The sequence below is a fragment of the Microchirus variegatus genome, assembly GCF_963457635.1.
Source record: "Microchirus variegatus genome assembly, chromosome: 2".
NCBI lineage: Eukaryota > Metazoa > Chordata > Actinopteri > Pleuronectiformes > Soleidae > Microchirus > Microchirus variegatus.
In genome coordinates this window covers 41055904-41080515 of record NC_139803.1, presented here as the reverse complement: position 1 = coordinate 41080515, position 24612 = coordinate 41055904, and the positions used below count along the sequence as shown (strand labels likewise).

Sequence of the window (24612 nt, the reverse complement as noted above, 5' to 3'; positions counted from 1 at the left end):
TGAAAATAGTAGCACGCTCCACCGGTAGAATTGTCAACATGTGACGTAGGTTAGCACGTTCGTTACGTTCACCACGCTAATTTGCATATAGTGGTGTCCCAATACCACTTCCCTCAACGAAGGGAATTTGCGGTGGAAACCAAGTGGAAATTTTAAGGGGGAGGTATTGGGACAGAGCCTCAGGGATTGAATCAGAGCGATCGCTCCCGATCCAGCATTCGTTGACTCATGTAGTCTGTCCTCGGGGTGGATGAGCGAGCGCCTCCTCGGCTGACGCCATCCGATTAGCTAGTAGTAGCCGCGCGAGTAGAGCTGTGATTCACGTTAGCTCCTCTTGTCTGTCTTTCTCGCACAGACACATTGTCATCAGATGACACACCTGTGCAGTCAGACTCGTGACGTCAGTGTGTATTTAAATAAAGGGCAGGGAAGCCAGGTCTGATGTTATGTGGTCACAGCAGAGGCATCCGAGACGCATTTTATTGCCAGGTGTGAACACACGTACTTTATACATGTCTGAACAGGGCCTTAAATTCAAATAATATACATCTGATCCTGTTTTTAGTCAGGATAAGTTACAGTATATGTACTAGTATGTACTCTTAGCATATGTCATTGTGGGTTGTATGCAAAAGGTCATACATGTGACTCTATTGGAGACTGTTGTGTCACGGTTGCAGGGCCTGCACGATGTTGTTCTGTGACCTTATTAATATTGTTGCGTATGCTGCTCGCTGCCTCTACGTCTGTGATCGACAGCCCACAGGTGTTTGGCTAAGCCAAGGCTATATTTACAAAGGTCACAGATGATACCAGCAGAGCTCCGGTTACTTCCCAGTGGTTAATCTTCAGTGCATGTTCCTCCGTACGCACAGTTTTTATATCAGGTGTTAACAAATGTGGCACAGTTACACACTCTCGTCCGGTCCCGTAGACCACACATTACCGGGATGGGTGCGGACCAAGTGGCGACCGGTTGTGATGTCACCCAGAAGAATCTGAATTTCAGTTTTAAATCCTTGAGATTCTAATGCCATGTGGTGTTCCACAAGGCTCAATTCTGGGCCCGGTTGAAAAATTGAAAAAATAGTGATTGAGACCATTAAATCCTTGGAAAAACTGTCTTTTTTGCCATCAGGAGTCGCCCCCTGGTGGCAGTTGACATCAACCAGCAAACTGGGAAGAGTGTGTTGACTCTCGCTCCACATCCTGGAAGATTCTTTGGTCATTGGTGACTGCATCGTTACCAGAATTAGTCGGGATGGATTATTGAAAACGAGGAAGACACCGTGCATATAGTCAATTGGGTCATGATGGTTTTTACGTCTTCAAAAACAGTCGTTTCCCATATTTAACATCTGGGAAACGTGTAGTGACACCACTCATTTGACCAGATGTACTCCCTGGTGTGTTTCCTTTAATGCACTTCAACGTCCCCCATCACTGTCTATCAGCAATGCTCGCTGGGAAACAGCTGCATCTGGGCGGGGGCAAAAATAAAACTAAAGACTGAAGGCAGAACAGAACTGAGGGGCGTCTCCACATCTGGGTTGCTGTTTTTTTTGTATGTTAGTGTTTTGCCGAAATGCCGTCACGGTGAGGCGATGTTTATCTGGAGCGCTATTCTGGGGAATTGCATTTCCTGATCCCCGTGGTTCAGTGACAGCTCTTATTTTGAAAAAATGGACAGATTGTAGTCGTACTGAGCTTTCAAGGTGATGGAGTGGCTGGGGTAGTTTTTGTCGCGGTGGCAAATTTAACAACTCACTTCCCGCTTGAGGGCCACCCACGAGTTGGTGTGCATCCTGTTTTGGAGACCAGGGTATTGTGATGGTCAATGAGGGTACGTTCAGGCCAAAATACACGGCCCATATTGACCGTCACCCTCTTTACAGGCTACTTCCTCCTTTGCTTCACAGCATTTTCCCCATACTTTATACTTAAGGCTGAAAGTGTGGCTTCTTTCAGTGCGGTAAACATGGTGAAGGTGATAGTAGTAGTTAACCACCATAGTAATGTCATGTGGTGTCCCACAAGGCTCAATATTGGGCCCAGTGGCAGTAAATATGTGTGTGTACACTCTTAGAAATAAGGGTTCCAAAAGGGTCCTTCTACAAGGGCTGAGGTTCTACCTGGAACCATTTGCTTCCAGAAGAAAGGGTTTTTCAAGGGTTCTTGGTAACACTAATTGTTCCATTAAGAACCATTTTGATCGAGAGAACCCTTTAAAACCCCTTTCCCGAATAAAGGGTTTTAAAAGGGTTCTTGGTGGAACCCTTCAAAAGGGTTTCTTTTTATAAAGGGTCCACCTGGAGCCAAAAAAGGTTTCTCCTTTGAGGACAAGCCGTAGAACTTTATATGGTTCTACTTAGCACTTTTATTTCTAAGAGTGCATATGCTACATTATACTTCATCAACATTTAGATGTAAGAAATGTTACATAGAGCTTATTTTTAGTATCATTTTTATTTAGATTATGTTTTTATGTGTTTTTGAAGTCAGCAAATGTTGTTGTACACACTTAGAAATAAGGGTTCCAAAAGGGTTCTTCTACAAGGGCTGAGGTTCTACCTGGAACCAGTTGCTTCTGAAAAACCGTTTCCCGAAGAAAGGGTTTTTCAAGGGTTCTTGGTAACACTAATGGTTCCAGTAAGAACCATTTTGATCCAGAGAACCCTTTAAAACCCCTTTCCTGAATAAAGGTTCTACCTGGAGCCAAAAATGGTTCTCCTATGAGGACAAGCCTAAGAACCTTATATGGTTCTACTTAGCACTTTTATATATGCTTCATCATACTTTTTTTTCTTACATTTAGAATTTTAAATAGAACAAATTTTTAGTATTAGCTTAGTATTTTTTAGTTTAGGTTCTCCTATGAGGACAAGCTGAAGAACCTTATATGGTTCTACTTAGCACTTTTATTTCTGTAGATCTGTTCAAAGTGACTACAATACACTTTAATTTGTCATTTCCTGCAGTTAAATGTTGCAAAAGTTTACAACTTTACAAATGACATCCCCATCTACATTAGCAGTTAAATACCAATGTAACTGTTTAGATATCAACTCAATCAAGTGCTACATTTCAAAAGACTTAAAACCCCACGTCGACTGTTTGAAATCTCTGCTCGATGAAATTCTTCCCAGTTTTATTGTGAAGTGGCTAATGCTGCTGTGGATCTAACCCTAACCCTATTGTTTGCTCCTGCAGGGAGTGTCGTGTTGGTCCACATTCATGCAGCGGAGCCAGTGTCCTATACCAGTGCAGCTGTGCATGCAGGGGGAAGAATGATCATTCAAACCCTCTGACGATATCTCAGCCGTCTGTAAGTACGTCAAGTCCAAAAACAAAAGTCCTATTTCGGCCCAGACCGATGTAAACACTCCTCCCATGATGCATTGGGAAAGATAAGAGCGCATTCAGAGATTGACCCAGTTCTCAGGACTTTGTAAGAAAAGATTTACAGCGTTTTTTTTGACGTCACATTCAAAGCAGACATCTTTTTCCTAAGTATAAATTAAAGTTTGTGTCCCTCTATAAACCGCTTACTTTCTTTATACCAAACTCCATAGAGAAAATGGGTGTTTTTAGCTCGCACAGACACAGGAGCTGCTGGTCGACTGATGCCTGTTCAGGTAAATCTGTGTGGCTGAGATTGATTTGAATAAAGAAGTTCATAAACAGGAGTGAACAAAATGACATATTTGAACTTACTGACAGACACGGTAGTCGATCAACTGCTGCTGTGTGCTGTGATGCAAAATCGACGATTTTCTCAATGGACTTTGGTGCAGGCGAGTGAGGATTTTACAAAGAGTGACACAAACTTTAGTTTCTGGTTAGAAAAGGCTGTTTCAAATTGAGATAAAGCAGAAAACATATTCTTAAGACATTGTAGATTGGCACACTGATGATTTTCTTATATTTAGTGGCTCAAATGTGTTTTTTTTGCGTGTTATCCTGCGACAAGCACAGTGTGCCAGCGCTGACTATGTGTCAGTAACTCATCCAGCCACACTTAAATTAAAGAAAAGCTGAACTATCACTTTAACGCGCTCGACAGAAACTACTTTACGATACAAATAACACACACGTACGTACGTATGTATGGACGGACTAGTCAAAACATGCTGTATTAACAGCTCCCGGGGGCTTTAGTCTGTGTCTGGATTTATTAGAAACATACACTTTACGTGTTTTGGAAACACAATAATGATGCAGTGAGATCTCCAAATCAATGTTTATCATTGTGTGTGTGTGTGTGTGTGTGTGTGTGTGTGTGTGTGTGTGTTGCCAGCTGCTCCATGTGTCACTGACAGATTATAATTAGACTCAGGGCTGAACTGGTAAAAGTCCCTCGAGCTGAGCCCGGAGGAGACACATGACAGAGGGGGGGAAGTTTCCCTCACTGCCTCCTCTCCGCTCACTCCTCCATAATATTCATAATATTCATAATATTCATAATATTCCTCTGCATACTCAGTAAATCACTGCCTGGCTCTGGTCTGTGCAGATCTGCGTCATCTGCAAGAAACTGGGAGAAAAACATCATAATCTTGAATCTATACGCAGGAAAACAAAGTAAAACTGGGAGTAAATCCAGGAAATGTTTGCTTCCATTAAACCAAGCTCAATCATTTTCTCAATAAATTAGAAACACACAAAAAACAATATAATTTATTCAGAAAAACAGCTGACTCATAGAATTAAAGAAAATGCACGTACGGAAGAGTCAGAATTATTTTGAAGAAAAAATTAGCATATGACAAACAGACTAGAAATTTATTTTTCTGAATTCAGTCAGAATTATTTATATTTCTATATTATTTTTAGTTCTATATTATTGAATTCAGTCAGAATTATTTTGAAGAATTACTTTTTTTTAAAGAAATGTATTTTTCTGAAGAAAAACAGATTTTTTGTCATTTTTAAAAAGAAAAATTATTTATTTTTTAGAGAAATAAAATTTCCCTAAAATGTGTTGGGGTTTTATAAGAAGAAGAAAAAAATCAAAAAAACTTAATTTAAAAAATGGAATTTTTCATAAACTAAAGCAGAATTTAATGCCGAAAATATCTTGTTGATTCCGTAAAATGTACTATTGTTGTTTTTATTTTCAAAAAACGTCTCGTTAATTCAGAAAAGTGACATTGTTAAAAAATTAAAAAATAAAAATAATTAAAAAAAAATCATAAATTAAATAGTTAATTTAAAAAACTAATTTTTTTGATCATGTCATGTCCGTGGCTCCGTAAAAAGTGCCTTGATATTTGTCTGTTTTTTAAATTTAATGATAGGAAAAAAAAAGTCTGCGTTCACGGACTTTTATTTTGAAAGCCCCGGTCAGTGCTGTTGTGTTGACTTCCGGTTAGCTTGACTCAGCTCCGCTCTGTGAGGCGTGTGTTTGTTTTAGTCGAACTGTCAGTGGAGGAGCAGCCGGAGGAGAGGAGCCGGACAGAGGAGCCGGACAGCGGCGGGAGTCACACCGGCACTTTACACCGGCTCACACGCACTCACTCACGCCGCCGGAGAGGAGCTGTCAGCGGGGCAGCTGGAATACTCTGCCTCCGCCGTCATGACTTCAGTGTGGAAGCGGCTCCAGAGAGTCGGAAAGAAGGCGGCGAAGTTCCAGTTCGCTGCCTCTTTTAAGGAGCTCGTCATTGAGACCACGAATAAATGGTGAGTCTCCGCAATTTCACTCACTTTTCTGGACTCAATGAACACATTGTCGTGTTTATTTCCGGGTTTAAATGTACATATTAACCGTATGGTGAAGCTGCCTACACTGATGCTAAACTAGTAAATATACACACGTTACTTTTTTGTTGTTGTGTTGTTTTTTTTAGCGTAGTCATGTACGTAAAAACAACAAAATGGCCTCATGGGGACGATTATAACGTACATTATACATATAGTATATTATTAGTACTTTATTTTTGTTATTATTATTATTACCGTATTAAGTGAAGAGAAGGGCGGAGGAAAACGCCCTGCGCTGTTTTTAAAAAGTTAAATGTTAATGAGTTTAATGACGTCAGTGCTTCCTGTTTATTAACGCAAATGCGATACTGTAAAAAACGATTAAATACTAGTATCGCGTTTCTTGTACTCATACTGATACTTTTTATTATTTTTATTTTATTTTTAAAAAAGCAGCTTTTCTACTTAAATAGTTCTACATTTTGTGATTTTTCCATAAATAATCACGTCTAATCACGTTTTATAAATAAAAAATATAAATATTTTCATTAGAGTCATGTTTGTGTGACTATATTTAGCTGCACTTGACATTTGCAATTTGAAATCTGCTTTAAAAAAAAGATGTGTAAAGATTTGTAGAGATTAGGACTGAAACAATTGTGTTTTTAAGGAATTTAAGTGTTCATTCTGATTTTCCAGCTTCTAAAATGTGAATATTTTCTGGTTTCTTTTCTCCATATAAACAAGGAAATCATTAAAACTCATTTTTTGTTTTTGTTTTAATATCAAAATAACTATCAAATAACTAGCTCCTCTTTCATGCTTTCACTTCTGAGTCATGCGACAGGACGACAACAACACACAAGAGTGCACACACGTTGTTTTTGGTTTGGTTGGTTATTGTTTTGACCTCCGACCTTTTAATTCACACTCGTATCGCGGTGTTCCTGGTTGTTGTTGCTGTTGTTGTTGGTTCCTGGTTGTTATCTCCGCCTCTGATATGAAATGGTTGTTAGGATGTAGTGAGGCATCCTGTTTACATGTGACCATGCTGTGTGGAAGAGTGTGATAATGCTGGGGAAACAGTGATGGAGGAGGAGGATGTGGTCGTCGTCCTTGTAACATCAGCACCACCAGCAGTAGCCGGGTTTGAGTGAGGAATGATGTTTCTGACTCTTCTGCACCAAAGTCCATAGAGAAAATCAGCGTTTTTAGCTGGTCTACTGCTGTGTGTTTTTATCATTTGTGTCACTTACATAAATCCAAATGAAGGATTTCAAACAGCAAAGTGACAAAACAACACATTTGAATGAACGTATGGAGGCAGCAGTGGATTCAAAAGTCCTGTTTGCTGTGAAGTAAAATAGCTGATTTTCTCTATGGGATTTGGTGCAGGGGGAGCGCAAAGTTTAATTTACCAGTTAGAAAATGCGGTCAAAAAACTGCAAACTTGGTTTATTTGGTTTGTCATATTCAAATTCAAGACACGTTTTTCTTTGGTTGATAATGATTTTTAGAAAATTTTCAGTTCGACAGATATCTCGCGATATGTCATACGTTATTGCGTATCGTATTGTGAGGCACTGTGTGATTAAGAAAAGGAAGTTTACACACTTTTAACTTTTCACCTTAACGTTTTGTTTTCTTCAGTACTTGGACAGATATTGAGATATCTCGCTATATATCGGTTATCACAGAATTGCTGTATCGCGATATTATTGGTATCGGTATTGCGTATCGTATCGCTAGGCACCCTGTGATTCCCTGGCTGAAGAAAAGAACGTTTACACGATTTTAACTTTTCAGGTTAACGTTTTGTTTTCTTCAGTTCGACAGATATCGAGATATCTTGCAATATATCGGTTATCGCAGAGTTGCTGTATCGCGATGTTATTGGTATCGATATTGCGTATCGTATTGCGAGGCACCCTGTGATTCCCTGGCTGAAGAAAAGGAATTTTACACACTTTCACCTTTTCAGGTTAACGTTGTGTTTTCTTCAGTTCAACAGATATAGTAATATATCGATTATCGCAGAATCGCGATATTATTGGTATCGTTATTGCGTATCGTATTGCGAGGCACCCTGCGATTCCCTGGCTGAAGAAAAGGATGTTTACACACTTTTCACGTTAACGCTGTGTTTTCTTCAGTTCGACAGATATCGCGATAACTCACAATATATCGATTATCGCGATATTATTGGTATCGTTTTTGCGTATCGTATTGCGAGGCACCCTGTGATTCCCTGCACCCTTTTACGTTAACGTTTTCTTTTCAGCTATCAAGATATCTCGCAATATATTGGTTATCACAGAATTGTCTTATCGCGATGTTAATCGGTATCGTGGACCGCGTATTGCGTATCGTATCGCGAGGCGCCCTGTGATCCCCACGGTCCAAAATTGAACCCAAGCAGCAAATAATTGAAAGCTTACGAACTTCTAATTCAAATGTACGAAGCTGTCTGAATTGAAGCTAAATGACACAGTAACAATCTGTAGCATCAGGTCCAGCCCTGTGAACACACACTGTTGCTCAGTGACTGACTCACATGAACAGGCGTCTCTGCCTTTCTCTTTCTCTCTCTGAGTAATTATTTTCCGAGTAAATAGAGCTGAAATCACAGCACGTCCTTTGACTAACGCGCGTGTCCAGACATATACGAACCCTCAAGTCAGTGTTAGCGTGAATAACAAGAGTCATCATGAAGTGCATAATAATAGTCTTTATTCAGAATAAAGAAGTCCACTGTGTATTAGTGTTAAAGAGTATAATACAACTCACTCACTCTTGTCTATTATTATGGCGGAGCTTTAACGCAGGCCTGCGACAATTAAGATTAATCGCTTAAACTATTTTAGGCTATTTTTAAACATAAACTTACAGTATTGTACTTATAATAACATTGTATATGGAAATGTAAAAGCATCCCCAAAGAATGAGTGAATGAGATACATTTATGAGAGACAAAAAAATATGTGTATAATAATAATGATGATGATCATGATGATAATTTGGACACATACGTCAACGTTTTATCGCAGAAACCCGGCCGACTAAATTCAGCATCTGCCCCCCAGTGGTTTTCAGGAGTATGACGACGTTATTCCTGACCTGCAGGATTCAGACAACCTTCAACCTTCTGATAAACTTTCTCTTGTCCTACTCCATGGAACTCTCTTACATTATCGCTTCCTGCCAAAGATGGCGTCGCGTTCGTTCTGCAGCATTAGCGGTACGAAAAGGTCACTAGAAGTCAACCAAAAGCTTTGTTTTGATGTCCTTTATACCGTCTGTCCCAAAGAAACCAGAGAAGAATTGAAACGCGATGGTTTGCGCACAAAATATTAGTATTTTTTCACAATTTCCTGACATTTAATTGAGATTTACATTATGGTCGTGAGGTTGCGTGTGAATCGCTGTCGTCAGCAGCAGGGGTTGAGGTCATGGTACAGGTTAGTACCTGAAATGCCCACTCATGCCGCTCTGTGTGTGTGTGCTGTTCCTCTGTCAGCTTCAGTCTTGGCATGCTTACACTTCCTTTAATTCCATTATCATTACTCACGCGGCAGCAGTGAGCATGTGTTTTCAATCTTTCCAGCCCTGGCTTGTTTAGTGGCCCGAACTCTCCCCCGTCACTCTGTTTATACACTTCTGCAGACGCATTATACACAGTGGCCAGTTTTGTGTATAAATGGATGTGTATCTTCTATCTGTACGGATAAAATAACAAAAGAGTGAGATGATTTTCAAGAGATTTTTTTAATGATATTTGCGCTGAGATGTTCCAGTGTGTGTGTGTGATTCAAAGTTGGACCTCAGCTAATTATTTCCAAATCAAAATCCCGATTTGTTTCAATGCCGTTAGCGAATTCGATTCACATCCTTGCCATAGAGCGTAGATTAGTTAATATTTTTAAATAGTAACATGGCTTAATGCTCCAGTACTTAATAATAATACATATTTCTATACATAATTATGTTTTCTTACACCAAATTTACATTTACATTGGCTTTATGCCGCACGGTGCCTCAAGACTACCGTCATAACATTCGCGTCCATATTGATTCACATTGATACAGTCCAAAAACATGTGCATCTATTTTGATAATCGATTAATCTGTTTGAAGTTTTTTTCATGATTAAAACAACATTTTTGAGAATATTTTCTTTGTTTCTTTGCTCCACTTAACAAAGAAATCAATAAAACTGAAACATTTTGATTTGTGGACAAAACGAGACATTCGAGAACATCGTCATTTCCAGGTTTTAACAAACACTGATCATCGTTTTTTAACCTTTTATTGCCCAAACGCTTAAGTTGCAGCTCTGATTGCTGTACATAATTATGTTTTATTACACAGAATTTACATTTGGCTTTATTTGGCTTCGTTAATGTCTCAAGACTACCGTCACAGCATTTGCGTCCATATTGATAGAGTCCAAAAACATGTGCATTTGTTGTGTTTACCCACAATGCCCTGCGTTGTAGTCTTTCCACGCAAACGGACTAGGGTTCGATTAAGAAGGAGCTGGTGTGAATTGCACCCTAATGGTGAGAATGTATTGCAACTAATGTCTTTCTTCCTTATTTGCTTAAGCTCTTGTCATGAAACATGTGTTCTGGGCTGGTTTGTACATTCAGGCTGACGTAGAAACATTAGCATTAGCAAGTCGGTGGCCTCTGTAAAGTATTAAATAATAGCTGTAGTTTTAATATATAATATTAAAACTACAGCTAGTTTCTGCCAATGAATCGTCTTTAACTTTAATTTGGCAAGAACTCGCGCTCCTTGGTAACCCTACAGGTGACATCACACACAGTTCACTTGCGTTTTCACCGAGCAATGACAAGAATGTGCAAAATGTGGATCAGCTGGCCCTGGTCTCCGCAAACTGATTATCCAAAGTCACATAGCAAAAAAAACAAAAAACAACAACAACATGCAGGAAACACTGAACAAGTGAAACTCATTTCCCTTCAAACTGCTGAAAACAAATCACTTTACAGATCTTTACAGAAGCAGAGAATGTCACACGTATAATGTGTCTAAAGACCTCGGGGGGCTGAAAACTCGTTTGTAGGTCAGTCTGTTGCAACAACATTGGGAACATGTCCGTGATAAATAGTGCAGCAGGTGTAGGACTTGCTATTAAGACCCGTGTTAAAGAAAGATCACAGAGTCACAGTCGGCTATTTCTGTTCTCTGTGACCCTCACTTCTGTCGCCACACAAACGTCCTCATTGATTCACGCGCTGGTCGTGAAAAGGTTAGCGCGATACAAATGTTCCCGTCAGTCTGTTATTATTGATCGTTATTTAGAAATTACCGGTCTAAGGGATATGTGATGCATCTCAAAGTGTCTTAAGAGGAAAAGATCTGACTCAAAACTGTAAACATTCATTTTTCAGGATCAACATACAGTATTACAGCCTAGAAGTGCAAAACTGCTAATCTTCTCAAAAATTCATATCTTGTTCAGAGCTTTTATTCTGGAAAAAATATGAACATATTTAAATAGATTCTGATGCTAAAATTGATAGTTAACTTATTGGTTTAAAAAGCAAAAATAAAAACACTGCAATGGAGTCAGTTTTGGGGAGTAAATGTCCGTAAAATAACTAGCTTACATGTGTTAGGCTCTAAGAAGAAGTCGTTTTAAGGCTCTTTGCCTGATGAAGATATGATGTTTTGGCCCAAATATTCAATTGCTTACAAGAAAAATTGGCCCTTGACCACATTAACTTGCTGATCCCTGATTTAAACAACTCATTTAAAGAGAGACTGACCAATCAATCTGATCAATAATGACCACCATAACATTATCTCTGTGGGCTCATGGAGTTATTGATCAAACACGGACCAGAACATGTATTCGCAATGGAGCTGAAGTTATTCTCTCTTCACCCTGGGTTTTAAGTGCAAAAGCAGCTAATGATGCTAATGACGGAGTAGGACGGATAAAAATCAACTGTTCAACGGCTTCATCTGCTGTGATTTCAGGCAACCGGACAAACTGAGAGTGGTGTGGATCAGGAGGAGCCGACGTCACAGCACAAAGGTAATAGAATAGATAGATGTGTTCCTAAGGGTAGAAAAGGCTAAAAAGACGACAGTTGAGTGATTCTAGAAGACTACTACTACGATCGATCTTCATCTTCTTGTCTCTTCTTTCAGCTCCACAGTTGGCAACCAGGGATTAAGAATCCTTACAGAGGCCTGGTGCTCTGGCAGGTTCCAGAGAGTTTGGACATCACTGTCACACTCTTCAAGGTAGGAATTATAGAGGGGGTTTTTGGACGATGTTCCAGGACAGGGCATTTTCAACCCAATATCTGTTAGGATTATGAGGAAAATTGGATTGGAAGTTAAAAGAAAATACGCCAAAGTCAACTTTTCAAATTTTGGAAGGCCATAATAAAGTGTATTGTCCAATCACCCAATCCTTACACCTTATTTTAATCATAATTGGGTCATTTATCTGGATTAAGAACATTACGGCTAAGGAGTCAGTCTTGTTCTTCAACAGGAACCCACAGCCGAGGAGTTTGAGGACAAAGAATGGACGTTTGTCATAGAAAACGTGAGTCTGACGCCGTCTCCTTCGCTGTGGTTTGGTTTGATGCTTATTATTTTTATATATCTGGCAGTACTCAGGACGAGAGTGTACTCAAATCATACGTTTGCGTCACCTGTCAGGAGACAAAGGGCCGCAGGAAGGTGCTGGCGTCAGCTGACATCAACATGAAGAAGTACGCCAGCGCCACGCCGGGGCAGTACGACGTCGTCCTGAAGCTGAAACCGCAGTCTGTGAAAGTGGTGGACGCCACGCTGAAACTCAGCCTGTCCTGCATCTTTCTCAAAGAGGGCAAGGCCACGTAAGTCCTCAACCGAGCAGCCGATCATCTACAGTACAAAAAAAAAGGTTTCTCACACACAGACACGTGATAAATAAATCTGTTCGTCTTCTTCAGGGACGAGGACATGCAGAGTCTGGCCAGTCTGATGAGCATGAAGCAGAGCGACATCGGCAACCTGGACGACTTCATCGACAGCGACGACGAAGCGGGGGAAGAGCGACGAGCCAGCCACGGACCTGCTCATCTTGCCGGTAAAGGACAAAGCACATGCGGGGATTATTGAGCCTTCGCTAGCAGTGGGCGATGAAATAATCATCATTAATAAAACATCCGTACACTATATTATCGCAGTGTTTAATGGCGTGATACGATAGCTGAAACTGAAGCTGAAGTACTCGATTATTAATCGATTATAGTATAACAAAAACGTCATACTATACTGTGCCGTCCGAAATTTGACAAAAACGTCATACGTATGTCGTCCAAAATTTGACACTTTTTAAAAAAAATATTTTTGCTCCAAAATTTGACAAAAACGTCATACGAAACTATGTCGTCAAAAAATCTGACAATTTATTTGAAAAAAAAAAATGTTGGTCCAAAATTTTATAAAAATGTCATACTATACTATGTCGTCCAAAATTTGACAAATATGTCATACTATACTATGACATCCAGAATTTGACAATATTTTTGAAAAAATATATTGGTCCAAAATTTAACAAAAACGTCATACGAAACTATGCCGTCCAAAATCTGACAATTTATTTGAAAAAAAATGTTTTGGTCCAAAATTTTATAAAAATGTCATACCATACTATGCCATCCGAAATTTTTAAAACATTTTGAAAAAAAAAAATTTCGTCCAAAATTTGAAAAAAACGTCATACGTTGTATATATATGAAAACGTTATATGTTGTCCAAAATGTGAAAAAAAAATTGAAAAAAATGTTGGTCCAAAATTTGATAAGAACGTCATGTCGTAAATTAATCAACTATTTTGATAATCGGTTTGAAGCTCCATATGACAAAGAAATCATTTAAACTGAATCATTTTGGTTTGTGGCCATAACAAGACGTTCGAGAACATAATTATTTCCAGGTTTCCAACGTTTTCTGACATTTTATGGACCAAACGATTACTCCATTAATAGATTACGAAAATAATCATTCGTTTCAGCTCTATGTGATACTGTACGGTATTGTGACTATTTGAATCTCCAGGGTGGTTTAGTGTTGTAATTAAGCCTCCAACCACTAGTTGGCAGTAGGCTGTCAGCCTTTTGACACCACAAAAAGTGTATTTTTTTATTTTGAGTTAAAAAACCAATGAATCACCTTATTCATAGTGGTATTTTCATGTCTGCAGTTTCACGCAGGCACGTGACACTTTTTCGTGAGTTTATTTGCTAATGCAGCGTGCGTTATTCTCCAGTTTGACGACTAAAAAGTGTAAATAATTCATCTTTAATGTAGGTGAGGAAGTCCCTTTTCACCTTTTTTACAAGCTTTTGCTTCCTCTTTGCGTTTCTGTTTGCTTCTGATTGAAGTCACTTCCTCTTTCTTTTAATCGCTCTGTTCCCCTTTTTTTTTTACTTTGTGCAACAGCTTCTGCTCTTTCCACCACACGAGTGCACGACCTGGCGTGGAGGCCTGCAGTTGAATCAGGCTCCACAGGTATCTGTTTTCCTCTCTCTTTCCTCCCTTCCTTTCTGCTCAGGTTCTGGCGTCGCTGAGCCTTTTTCCATATTTAACATGATGTAAATATGATGGTTGGTGTGGTTTGTGCTGTTCCGAGCGCTAAACGCGACTCATTTCTCTTTCGCTCGTCTCGTGTCATTCCTGTCACTCAGAGATGGCTTGGAAAGCGTCCTCCGGCATTTCCTCCTCCACCATCTCGGCCCCATTTCATCCTCTTCCTCCTCTGCCTGAACCCCCGCATCCCACCGCTCCACCATCCTCTTTATCGCGAGCCCACGCTCGACCGCCGAGCGCTAACCAGCAGCCTCGGCCCTCCCCCTACGCCTACTCATTACCGGCCTTTACACGTGCTCACCCTCCGGCGCTTCCAAAAATCTTCCAGCCCGGTGTCGGATCAGGTATCGCTGCACAGATAACCCTCGTCCCATGTGGTGTGGTGTCCTGTCTCTTTTTTGGGATGAGATTATGTTAGCATCGATGAGTTATTTTCTCTTCACGTTCACTTATTTTCTGTGGCTTTCTGTTCTCTGCGTCCACCTCTGCTTCGGTCAGCTTCTCGTAGGCCCCACAGCTTCCACAGCGACTCCTGTCCAGCTGACGGCTTTGAGATGAAGGTCCTCTCTACTTTCGCCCCACCTGAAGCTCCCTCTGTTTCTTCCCAACCCACATCTCCTTCTGATCCTCCTCTCCACCCTCCCTCGTTCTCTCACACCTCACAAACAGGTACTGCGCTGTACAAAGATCCAAAACATAGTCATGCTGATTGTCTGTTTTCCTTTAGACTATGGGGACTGTTAAGTCCTCAAGAAAACATGGAAAAAACTAATGCTGGACGCGTTAAAAGACGCGCGTGACGTCTTGTTTACGTGACTCCCGATTGTTAAAATGAGTCTCTAAAGTAACGCTAAACTTTAAAAACAGAGGCACACAAACGCAGTACACAGGTACGCTAGTTATTTGTAGTGCTGCTCTTTTCCACTGTAGGCGCGCTAACGGCGCTAAACGAGCTAATGCAGCTAACGGAGCTAACTGGTAAACGGTGCCTGTCGCGGCACGTTAACATGACGTCACGCTAGTATTTTACCGGTCAGTCGTCATGGGAATGCATAATGCGTTGACGTGCGCTAAACGTGCGTTAACGTAGTGCCCAACACTATTAAAAACATTAAATTTCACTCTGCCTAAGAGAATGAGATGAAGAAATGACATCCCATATTAAAACTTCAGTGTAATTCTGTCCCGTATTTAACTCAGAAACCGTATCCTCTAGCTTTTCTGGGGCAAACAGCTCTAAGGCAGTTTTTCCCACTTCTCATCTTGCGAATACCGAACACTTTTTTTGGATTAGCCTTTCTTTTTGGTTTGTCAGGTGTTCCTTTATGATTACTGTTACTTCTGTTTGACAGCGAAAGGCTTCAAATTACCAGTTAGAAAGCTTGCAAAACCAGTTTAGTTCAGGAAACTACTTCTGTTGTTTACGCTTATCACTACCGTTCAAAAGTTTGGGGTCACTTAGAAATGTCATTATTTTTGGTAAACTACTATTCTAGCTGCAAGCGTCTGGTTTTTAATGTAATATGTACATAGGTGTATAGAGGCCCATTTCCAGTGTTCTAATGGTACATTGTGTTTGCTAATCGCGCTAGAAGGCTATTGGATGATTAGAAAAAAAAATTGTTTGTGCTTTGACGAAAGGGCAAAATGATTATTTTGAATAAAAATCATTATTTATCATCTTGTCAATGTCTTTACTATAATTTATATTCCTTTTGCAACTCTTTTGATGAATAAAAGTATGACTTTTAATGGAAAACACGACAAAAAGTTGTATAGGTGACCCCAAACTTTTGAACGCTAGTGTATATACTGTGTGTGTAGGGTTTTGATGCAGTATTAGCGTTGGAATGCTTTTTACCCCACTGTTTTTATTGCTATCTTAGGGCTCGTACACCCGAGAACAAGTGAGGCAGAATCCGCAAAGGTCTTGCATGGCTTTCGCGTTCTATCCACGCAAGAATTCTGGTCCTAGAGTGAGAAAATCAAACTTAGGCTGCGTTCCATTTACATCAGAAGTTGACTATTTCCACTTGGACGCTAAAGTATCTTGGGCTAGCGACAGAAGTGGAATTGACAGTTAAAGTATCAGGTGTTTGCATGAGTGGCAGCCATCTTGGAATCCCTTGTCAGGGTTGGAAGTTCCCCACAACTTGGAAATTCCAACTTCAAACTACAAATGGCAGACGTATACTACAGCACTTAGAGTTATTTGAAAAGAAAAAGATCAAATGAAGACATTGTTGTCTGATTTCTTTGCTGCTGTTTCCCGTCTTCCTTCTCTCAGCGCAACCTAGTATGTGGCGAGCACAGAGCGTTCCTTCCGTTTCTTCCGTCTTCTCCACCTCCTCCTCCTCCTCATCTGTTCCTCCCAGCTCCTTCCCTGCTGTATCTGCACCACCTCCTGCTCCCAGACAGCCCCAAATATGCCCCACCTCTCTGGGGGACCCCGGCTCTGCCCTCACCATACCTACCAGTCTGCCAACTGCCCCAGAGACAGGTACAGGGAGGGAAGATAGGCCTGGGTCATACTCTCTGCTTGTTCATACATGGGTGTCCTCTATTTTATGGGCCGTAAACTGTCACAAACTCTACTTTTTAGAATAAAGAGACAGTGAAGAAAACAGTTAACCATGGACACCTACTTGATGGCATGCAAGGAGGTCTGTTGGTCCAATGTTGGCACGATACCACCACTGTTAGCGTTAGCTTAAACAACTTAGCTGTTAAGAAGACATTTGTGCAGACGGTTTTACCAACTCACGTTAACGCGTTTACGGGATCGTTTTTGGGTTTTAAAACATTGTCCAGTTGTTTTGGCCAGTATTGGACCGATTCTGAGATAGCTCATTGCTAGCTACCGTACCTAAACGCGCACAATAGGAAACAACTCTTTTTTAGCAATGTATCTGATGCATTTCTTCTGATATCTCTTGAATTTCTTCAAGAAATTGTACAGTTACACTACCGTTCAAAAGTTTGGAGTCACCTATACAATTTTTTTGTTTTTACCCCTTAAAAGTCACACTTTTATTCATCAAAAGAGTTGCAAAATCATTATAAAATATAGTCAAGACATTGACAAGATTAGAAATAATGATTTTTATTCAAAATATTCATTTTGCCCTTTCGTCAAAGTACCAGCAAAACTGTTTTCAGCTGCGCTAACGTCCATGCACAAGGGTTTTCTAATCATTTAATAGCCTTCTAACGCGATTAGTTGTTTACCACATTAACAATGTATAGAGTGTATTTCTGATTCATTTAATGTTATATTCATTGAAAATAAGGACTTCTAAGTGACCCCAAACTTTTGAACGGTAGTGTACTTGATGGCATACAAGGAGGTCTGCTCGTCCAATGTTTAGCACGACACAACCACCGCTAGCGTTAGCTTCAACAACTTAGCTGTTAAGAAGACATTTGTGCAGACGGTTTAACCAACTAGCGCTAACTCGCTGCTTTACGCGCTAGATCTGTACGGGAGGTGGAGGTGTCGGCCACCCGTTTCAGATTTAAACAATTGTCCAGTTGTTTTGGCTAGTATTGGACCGATCGTTCGTTGGCTCTTTCCTAGCTGCTTTCGTACCTAGCGGAAGCAACTCCTTTGCGCGATGTATCTGATGCAGTATCTTCCGATATCTCTTGAATTTCTTATCCACACACCCCCAAAAGTTGTAGTACGTTGTCTGCCAAGCAAAGTAACAGACACAGAAAGCTGAGAGTATGACCCAGCCCTCGCCGTGCAGGCCCCTGTTCTCTTTCACAAACCTCTTCCTCTGTCCCTGCCCCATGTTTGTTGTCTTGTTTCTTCCTTCCTTCTCTTTTTCCAGCGCCGTGGCAGAGCGAATGGAGGCCTCCTAAATCTCAGGCCCCTCTAGCGCAGGCAAAGTTCTCTCCAGAGTTCCTGCACCTCTCGGGCCGCGGCCGCGGCGATTCTGCAGTGGAGCAGAAAAAGCAGAGAATAGAGACGCCATGTAATGCTGCTTTACCTATCACCTAACTCACGCCTGACACTCTGCTCTTATATAAGCCACTGCTTCTTCTTCTTCTACTCTGACATCTGTGATCACTCTCATGGGCTTCACCCATTCAAATGTACACATCATTCAAACTCTGCCATTTAACCACCAAACTTGACCGGCTGTTTTCTAATCCACGGCCGCCGCCAATTGCTTCAATACTTTACATACACTACCGTTTAAAAGTTTTTAGAAATGTCATAATTTTTCAAGGAAAAGCACTTTTTCAATGAATATAATATTAAATGACTCAGAAATTCTATACATTGTTAATGTGGAAAACGACTATTCTTGCTGCAAATGGAATTTGTATGGAGGCCCATCTCCAGTGTTCTAATGGTATAATGTGTTTGCTAATCGCGTTAGAAGGCTATTGGATGATTAGAAAACCCTCGTGCAATGACGTTAGCACAGCTGAAAACAGTTTTGCTGGGTCTTTGACAAACGAACCGTCATTATTTCTAATCTTGTCAATGCCTTTGACTATATTTTCTATTCATTTTGCAACTCTTTTGATGAATAAAAGGGTGACTTTTAATGGTAAACACAACAGAACATTGGTATAGGTGAGCCACAAACCTTTGAACGGTGGTGTAAACAAACGTCCCTCGTCGTCTATGCTGCAAAACTAAGTCAACAAACAAAAGAAACTGCACTTGTCTCTGTTTGTGTGTGTGTTTGTTTTTGACTTGAAGCCGCAGCAGCGCTTACATATTTATGACATTTATTTGAGTACTAACCGAACGTCTTGCAGTCTGAGAACTTGTCCACTGAAAAGTTCTTCTCTATTCTTTCTGTCCCGTCCTCCTTCGTATCCACCTCCTACCTTTTTCCTCCGTGCCAGCGTCGTCCTCTCAGACTGTGGAACAGAAACCTGGAGGAGGAGGGTTTGGATTTGTCCCCTCCTGGAGACCTCAGGTCACGTCTATAGTAGAACCTACACCTCCTCCAAAGCCTTCCTCTGCTCTCTTTCTCTCTGGGTCTCCTCCTCCTCTCCCTCATCTTCCTCACGCACCCCAGACTGCAATAGTCTACCCCAGTGTCCAAGATCCAGGTACAAGATGAGAAAACATCAAGTTCCTGCCTCTCTCCATACATCCAGTGTGCAATGACTCCCCCTGCTGGTTGTTTGCATTCAAAAACGGGTTGTTAATGTTCCATATTTTCTCTTTCCTTCCAGAATTCAAACGACAGTTGAGCACGCTGAGTGAAGAGGACAACCAGTCTACAACGCCTACAAGTAAGCAAATTTAAGTCGATTAAAATAAACTAGTGATGATACGAACATACATTAATATTGTGTTGTTGTTGTTGTTGTTGTTGTTCAGCCCCTGATCCAAGATCGCCATCAAGGCCAGAACCGTCCAGGACTTCAGAGAGAAAAAGAGACGTGTCTTTTGGATTCGAGGTCATTAAGACATCGGCAGGGTGAGTACATATGATGGTGGTGTGGTCGGCATGGCACAAGAAACTGAATTTGTTGTGTCAAAATGAGTTTCAAAACCATTTGAGAGATGGATGCATGGATTGTCTTTGCTGAAAAAGTAAGAAAATTAACAGATTAACTCATTTAAATGACCTTTAAAACAAAATAAAAACATCACTCCTTCACAAAGGCATTTCATTGTTAGGTTTTTGAGCAGGAAACAGGCGTTTGCAGCCATCTTGAAAACCTTTCCAAAGGTGTTTTCTGTCTTCAGCTCACAAACAAACTGCCTGGTTTTTTTTGGCTTGAAAAAGCTTTGTGGAATGATGGAAATGACCTTTGTATAATACAGGACTGCACTCAGGGCTCTTATGCACCAATCCCATGAAGCGAGATCCCATTGTCCTCCATTAAGCAGCTTCCCCTTGCTTTTAACTTTATGGTGTTTCACGGCTGCTTATTTGGCTACGAATAAAACGGTACGGTATTTTTTAAAGTCCTAAAAGTTAAAAGCTGCTTTGCCAAAACCTGGTTGTCACTTACGACCAAAGTAAGTGTCTGGTTTGAGTATGCTGCAGTATGTTTTTGACATTGCTGGCTTGTTTGTGATTATGGCCTGGGTTTTACTGCACTCGTTCCTGCGGTGGAGAGACTTTCCTTACATCGTTATGTCTGTTTGCCCCTCAGACCTAAGAGTATGGCGTCACTTCTGACCTCTAGTCCCAGATCCCCCGTAGCCCCAGAGCCAAGTAGTTTTGTGACGATGGATCAGACAGACTCGAGGATGACAAGGGCGTTCCCCAAAGTCCAGCCAACGGTTGCCCCGAACAACTCTGGATCTAAGCAAAGCGTTGACTTTCGTGATCCAGCTGCCGCTTCCGTTATGGATTCAGTTCTGGTTCCACCAAGTAGTCACTTTTCCGAGATGTCCATTCAGTTAGGGAACCCGGTAGCCCAATCTGAACCTGTTCAGGAATCTTTGTCGCATTTACCTCAAACTGCTTCACCGTCTGACCTAAGACCAATCTCGAGGGTAGGAGCGTTCTACAAAAAAGAAGCCGTAGCTGTGGATTTGGGGTAAGTGTGGCATGATGCTATCAATTCTGTCTTCCTGTGAAAACCTCGCTTCTGACACCAGTTTTTGGTGTATTCTCAGCAACACCGATACTACCATCTCTCCAATGGCGATGAACTCAATGCCTGGAGCTCGGTCTGGAGAACAGTCCATTTCAGCAATCTCACAGGGGGAGAAACCGCAAAGTGTCAGCGCTGCTCTTTCAGTACCATGTGTGGATGAGAAAATCTCATGCAAAATAGCTTCCGCAGACAAAGTCACACCAGGACTGAGCTCTCATGTGGAATTTCCTTCTGAGCAGCAGACCTCAACAAATGATTTATCAAATCAGAGAGAAGAGTCGGGTGTAAATTTAACTAATAGCCTTGTAGCCCATAGTTTGGAGTCAGGACATCTGCAAGAGACACAGTCAAGAGATGGACGAGGTGCTCAGGAGGTTGTGTTAACAAACCCTGCACTCTTTATAGATGAAAAGTCTGTGTACATATCTACGGTTGAACTTGGTCCACTGTTTCTAAGAGAGGGTTCTGTGTCTCATTCACCATCCACTGAACAGCCAGCTGAAGGTAGAGAACCATGTATGACTGAGATCGTGTCCAGTTGTTCACAATATTCCAAGATTCCCGGAATGACGACGTTACGTCAGTCACAAGTTACAGCTTGGCCTGACGATAGCAGGTTACTTTTCCAGAGGTTATCCAGCAAGAGGTTGCAATTACTGCTGTATTTGGATTATTTGAACCCCGTTTGTGGGGAGAGTGTTGGAATGGCTAAAATGGTGGACATGACGCCATCGTGCTCAAAGTCTGCCAGTATCCCTGGATTCCCGTCGACTCTGAAACAGGAACCAAACATGGCTCAGCTTTTACCCGCATGCCCTAAAGTGTGCAGTGTTCCAGGTTTGGCTTCAGTTAGACCAGTTGTTGGGTATGAAAAGAATGTTTGGGATAGAGGTTCTCTGTGGACAAAACAGTTACAGATAAAAGAGCCATTTGTCTCCTGTGTCCAGGAACAAGAGATCTGTGACACGGATATGATAAAGGTCATGGTGGCCATGTTGCCAACATGTTCTAGAAGAGCCACTGTACCCGGCTTTCCATCTGTGCCTTTGCAAAAGGCTCCAAGTATGGTCGATAGCCTCCCGACATGCCCCAAACAGACAATGATTGCAGGCATGCCCTTTAGACAAGGAAATGTGGAATATGATGGTCGTTGGAATAGCTTTAGGGAATTAATATCAGAAAGACCAATGAGAAGTAATCCCGTTTTGGCTCAGGAAAAGTCATTTGAGGACATAAGCCACATGAAGTACATGATAAATATGTTACCATCTTGTCCCAGGAAGGCAATGATTCCAGGTTTTCCCTGTGTACCACACAAAGAAGCAAGTGTTCCATTTGCACCAAGGCAAGATCCTGGTTTACACTCTAAAGAGCCCACAATACCACCTACATTTCCCATCCTTTTATACACGTGCCCTAAACTTTCCCAAACCCCCGGTATGCCGTCTCGAGATCAAATCAAATCAAATTCTCAGAACCAAGATTGGCATGTGTTGAGGAGGTTAATTAATAAGAGACCACAGAAGAGCATAGAGCATTGTATTGTTCAGTGGCTACCAAAGGATACGGAGACCATTAAAGATGGTAGAATGGTGCATTTGGTCATGTGTTGCCCACAAAAAGCCAGTGTTTACGGCTTACCTTCTGCTCCACGACAAGAGCCTTGTATGGTCAATATATTGCCCTCATGCCCCAGACGTAGCCCAGTCCCTGGTTTGCCTTCAAAGACTGCACACAACTTTGTTTTCTCTAGTTGCAAGGATTGGTTTTCTTTAAAAAGTTCCGGGTGGGAGAGTCTGATCAGAAATAGTGAAGTGCAGATTCTAAATGCAGCTTCAGGGTTTGATAAGAACACTGCTCAAAGAATGAGTAGAATGCTCCCCTCTTGCCCTATGAAGGTTTGCATTCCAGGGTTTCCCTGTGCTCTGACTCAGACTTTCAGTGCTCTGGATATGATGAAATTGCAGCTTCCAAAGGAGTCTAGGATTCCTGGAATGCCGTCATCTTTTGCTGATGATTCAAGTTTAGATGGTAGAATCGGGTTAGAGTGGTCAGTGGAAGGAAAGTGGCTCTTCCATCCAAGGAAGAAGTGTGCTTTCAAGTTCTATTCTGAGGTGTTCAGTCGAGATGTTGAGTGTGACACATCCATGGTCTCCATGTTGCCCTCCTGCCCATGGACAGCTCGTTCACCTGGCTTTCCATCAGTGCAATGTCAGATGTTGGCCGACATGGCAAGTGAGAGAATCCTGCTTCCTACGTGTCCAAGACATTCTAGAGTTTGTGGAATGCCATCTAGATTCCACAGCGAGTCTGATGCAGTAAAATGGAGTATAGATCAAAGACCAATGTGGGAAAAGACAATGATAAACCTGGGAGGTTTAGCAATATCTGACCATATGATGGATTTTGTAGAGCAAGGAGTGGTTAGGATAATGGTATCCATGTTGCCACCCTGTCCCAAACACTCTAATATTCCTGGAATTCCATCTAAATTAGGAGAGAGGCCCGTTGAAGTTTTAACGAAAGAGGCTCCTTGCATGTTAAGATCATTTCCCACGTTCCCAAAGTACAGTAGAGTTCCAGGACTACCTGCTCAGAGTATAAGTAAAGAATTTGATTGCTGGTGTGTGGACACAGATGCCTTTTGGAAAACCCCATTTGATAGACAATATGAAGTAACTTACCAAGACTGTACAGTTAGGGAAATTCTATCTAAGGACAGAGAAGTAATGCTGACCATGCTGCCGTCGTGTCCACAACACGCCATGAGTCCTGGTTTTCCATCTGCTGCACAAACCCAAGCTGTTGTTGCCGCTGTAGAGAAAACACAAACTTCAACACAAATGACTCCTTGTTGCCCGACAAAGTCGAGCATCGTTGGTTTCCCCTCGAGAGCTGCGGTTGTTGTTTCTGATTCTAAAGTAAAGAGCGAGCCCGTTGTGACGATGAAGCAGCAAAGATGCAGTCAATACCAGTGTCCTCACAAAGACAGAATGAAAGCTGTCCTGTCCCCTGAGCCGTCGTCTCCACCACCATCTGACATGAACTGGCTTCCAAATATGGTGAATATTGTGCCGTCTTGCCCAAAGGAAGCGTCCGTTTTTGGGCTACCATCAACACATCAGCAATCCTCTGGATTACTGATGCTGTACGAGGAGGCCATTCCACCCCGATTAGATCTCGCTACCATGAAAACACCACAGGACGTTTGCCCACCTTTGGATATGCATGAAGATGGACTGGGCTTTCTGAGTGATGACAGTCATGTAACCATACTAGAAAAAGGGTGAGTGGGTTGGAAAAAATAGGAGATGGAATTTTGTCTTTGGTGTCAGCACGTTCCTTTTTAAAAAAAAAAAACAATCATTTTCTGTTTCCAGAAACTTGCATTGCAGAATGTGGCACTCTGTTCCTGACACTCCACTGTTTTTGAGTGTAACACAGAGGTGGGTGGCCTTGGTTTGCACAGTGATGCAGTGACGTGATGTGGTCTGACTTGAGCGCCACCTGGCTTGACTTTTAATGCCCAAAAAACAACCCTGCATCTGTTTTGCGTGTGAGGTTGTGAGTTGTGAAACAGTCGCCGAGCTTGCACGGATGTGCCCTTGTTGTCGCTTGTCAAAGAATAATTGATTAAATAATTCTAATGAAACAGAGGCTGCTGAACCTCTTTCATTATTATGTAGGGGGAGTCATTTCCAGTCA

At 41.5% G+C, this 24612-nt stretch overlaps 1 protein-coding gene across 1 annotated transcript in view; it reads left to right on the top strand.

The window, feature by feature from the left end:
* Nucleotides 1-24612, top strand: part of ehbp1l1a (EH domain binding protein 1-like 1a) — a gene marked incomplete at its 5' end in the record, with an annotated part of 38266 nt that overhangs the window by 225 nt on the left and 13429 nt on the right. The window contains 14 exons of the mRNA XM_083907327.1: nucleotides 5414-5679; nucleotides 11710-11767; nucleotides 11884-11979; nucleotides 12236-12289; nucleotides 12406-12584; nucleotides 12681-12817; nucleotides 14176-14244; nucleotides 14421-14666; nucleotides 14821-14991; nucleotides 16610-16822; nucleotides 18156-18299; nucleotides 19189-19398; nucleotides 19525-19584; nucleotides 19673-19772. Coding sequence (XP_083763453.1) covers nucleotides 5414-5679; nucleotides 11710-11767; nucleotides 11884-11979; nucleotides 12236-12289; nucleotides 12406-12584; nucleotides 12681-12817; nucleotides 14176-14244; nucleotides 14421-14666; nucleotides 14821-14991; nucleotides 16610-16822; nucleotides 18156-18299; nucleotides 19189-19398; nucleotides 19525-19584; nucleotides 19673-19772 — 2003 coding nt within the window. The remainder of the gene's footprint in view (nucleotides 1-5413; nucleotides 5680-11709; nucleotides 11768-11883; nucleotides 11980-12235; nucleotides 12290-12405; nucleotides 12585-12680; nucleotides 12818-14175; nucleotides 14245-14420; nucleotides 14667-14820; nucleotides 14992-16609; nucleotides 16823-18155; nucleotides 18300-19188; nucleotides 19399-19524; nucleotides 19585-19672; nucleotides 19773-24612) is intronic.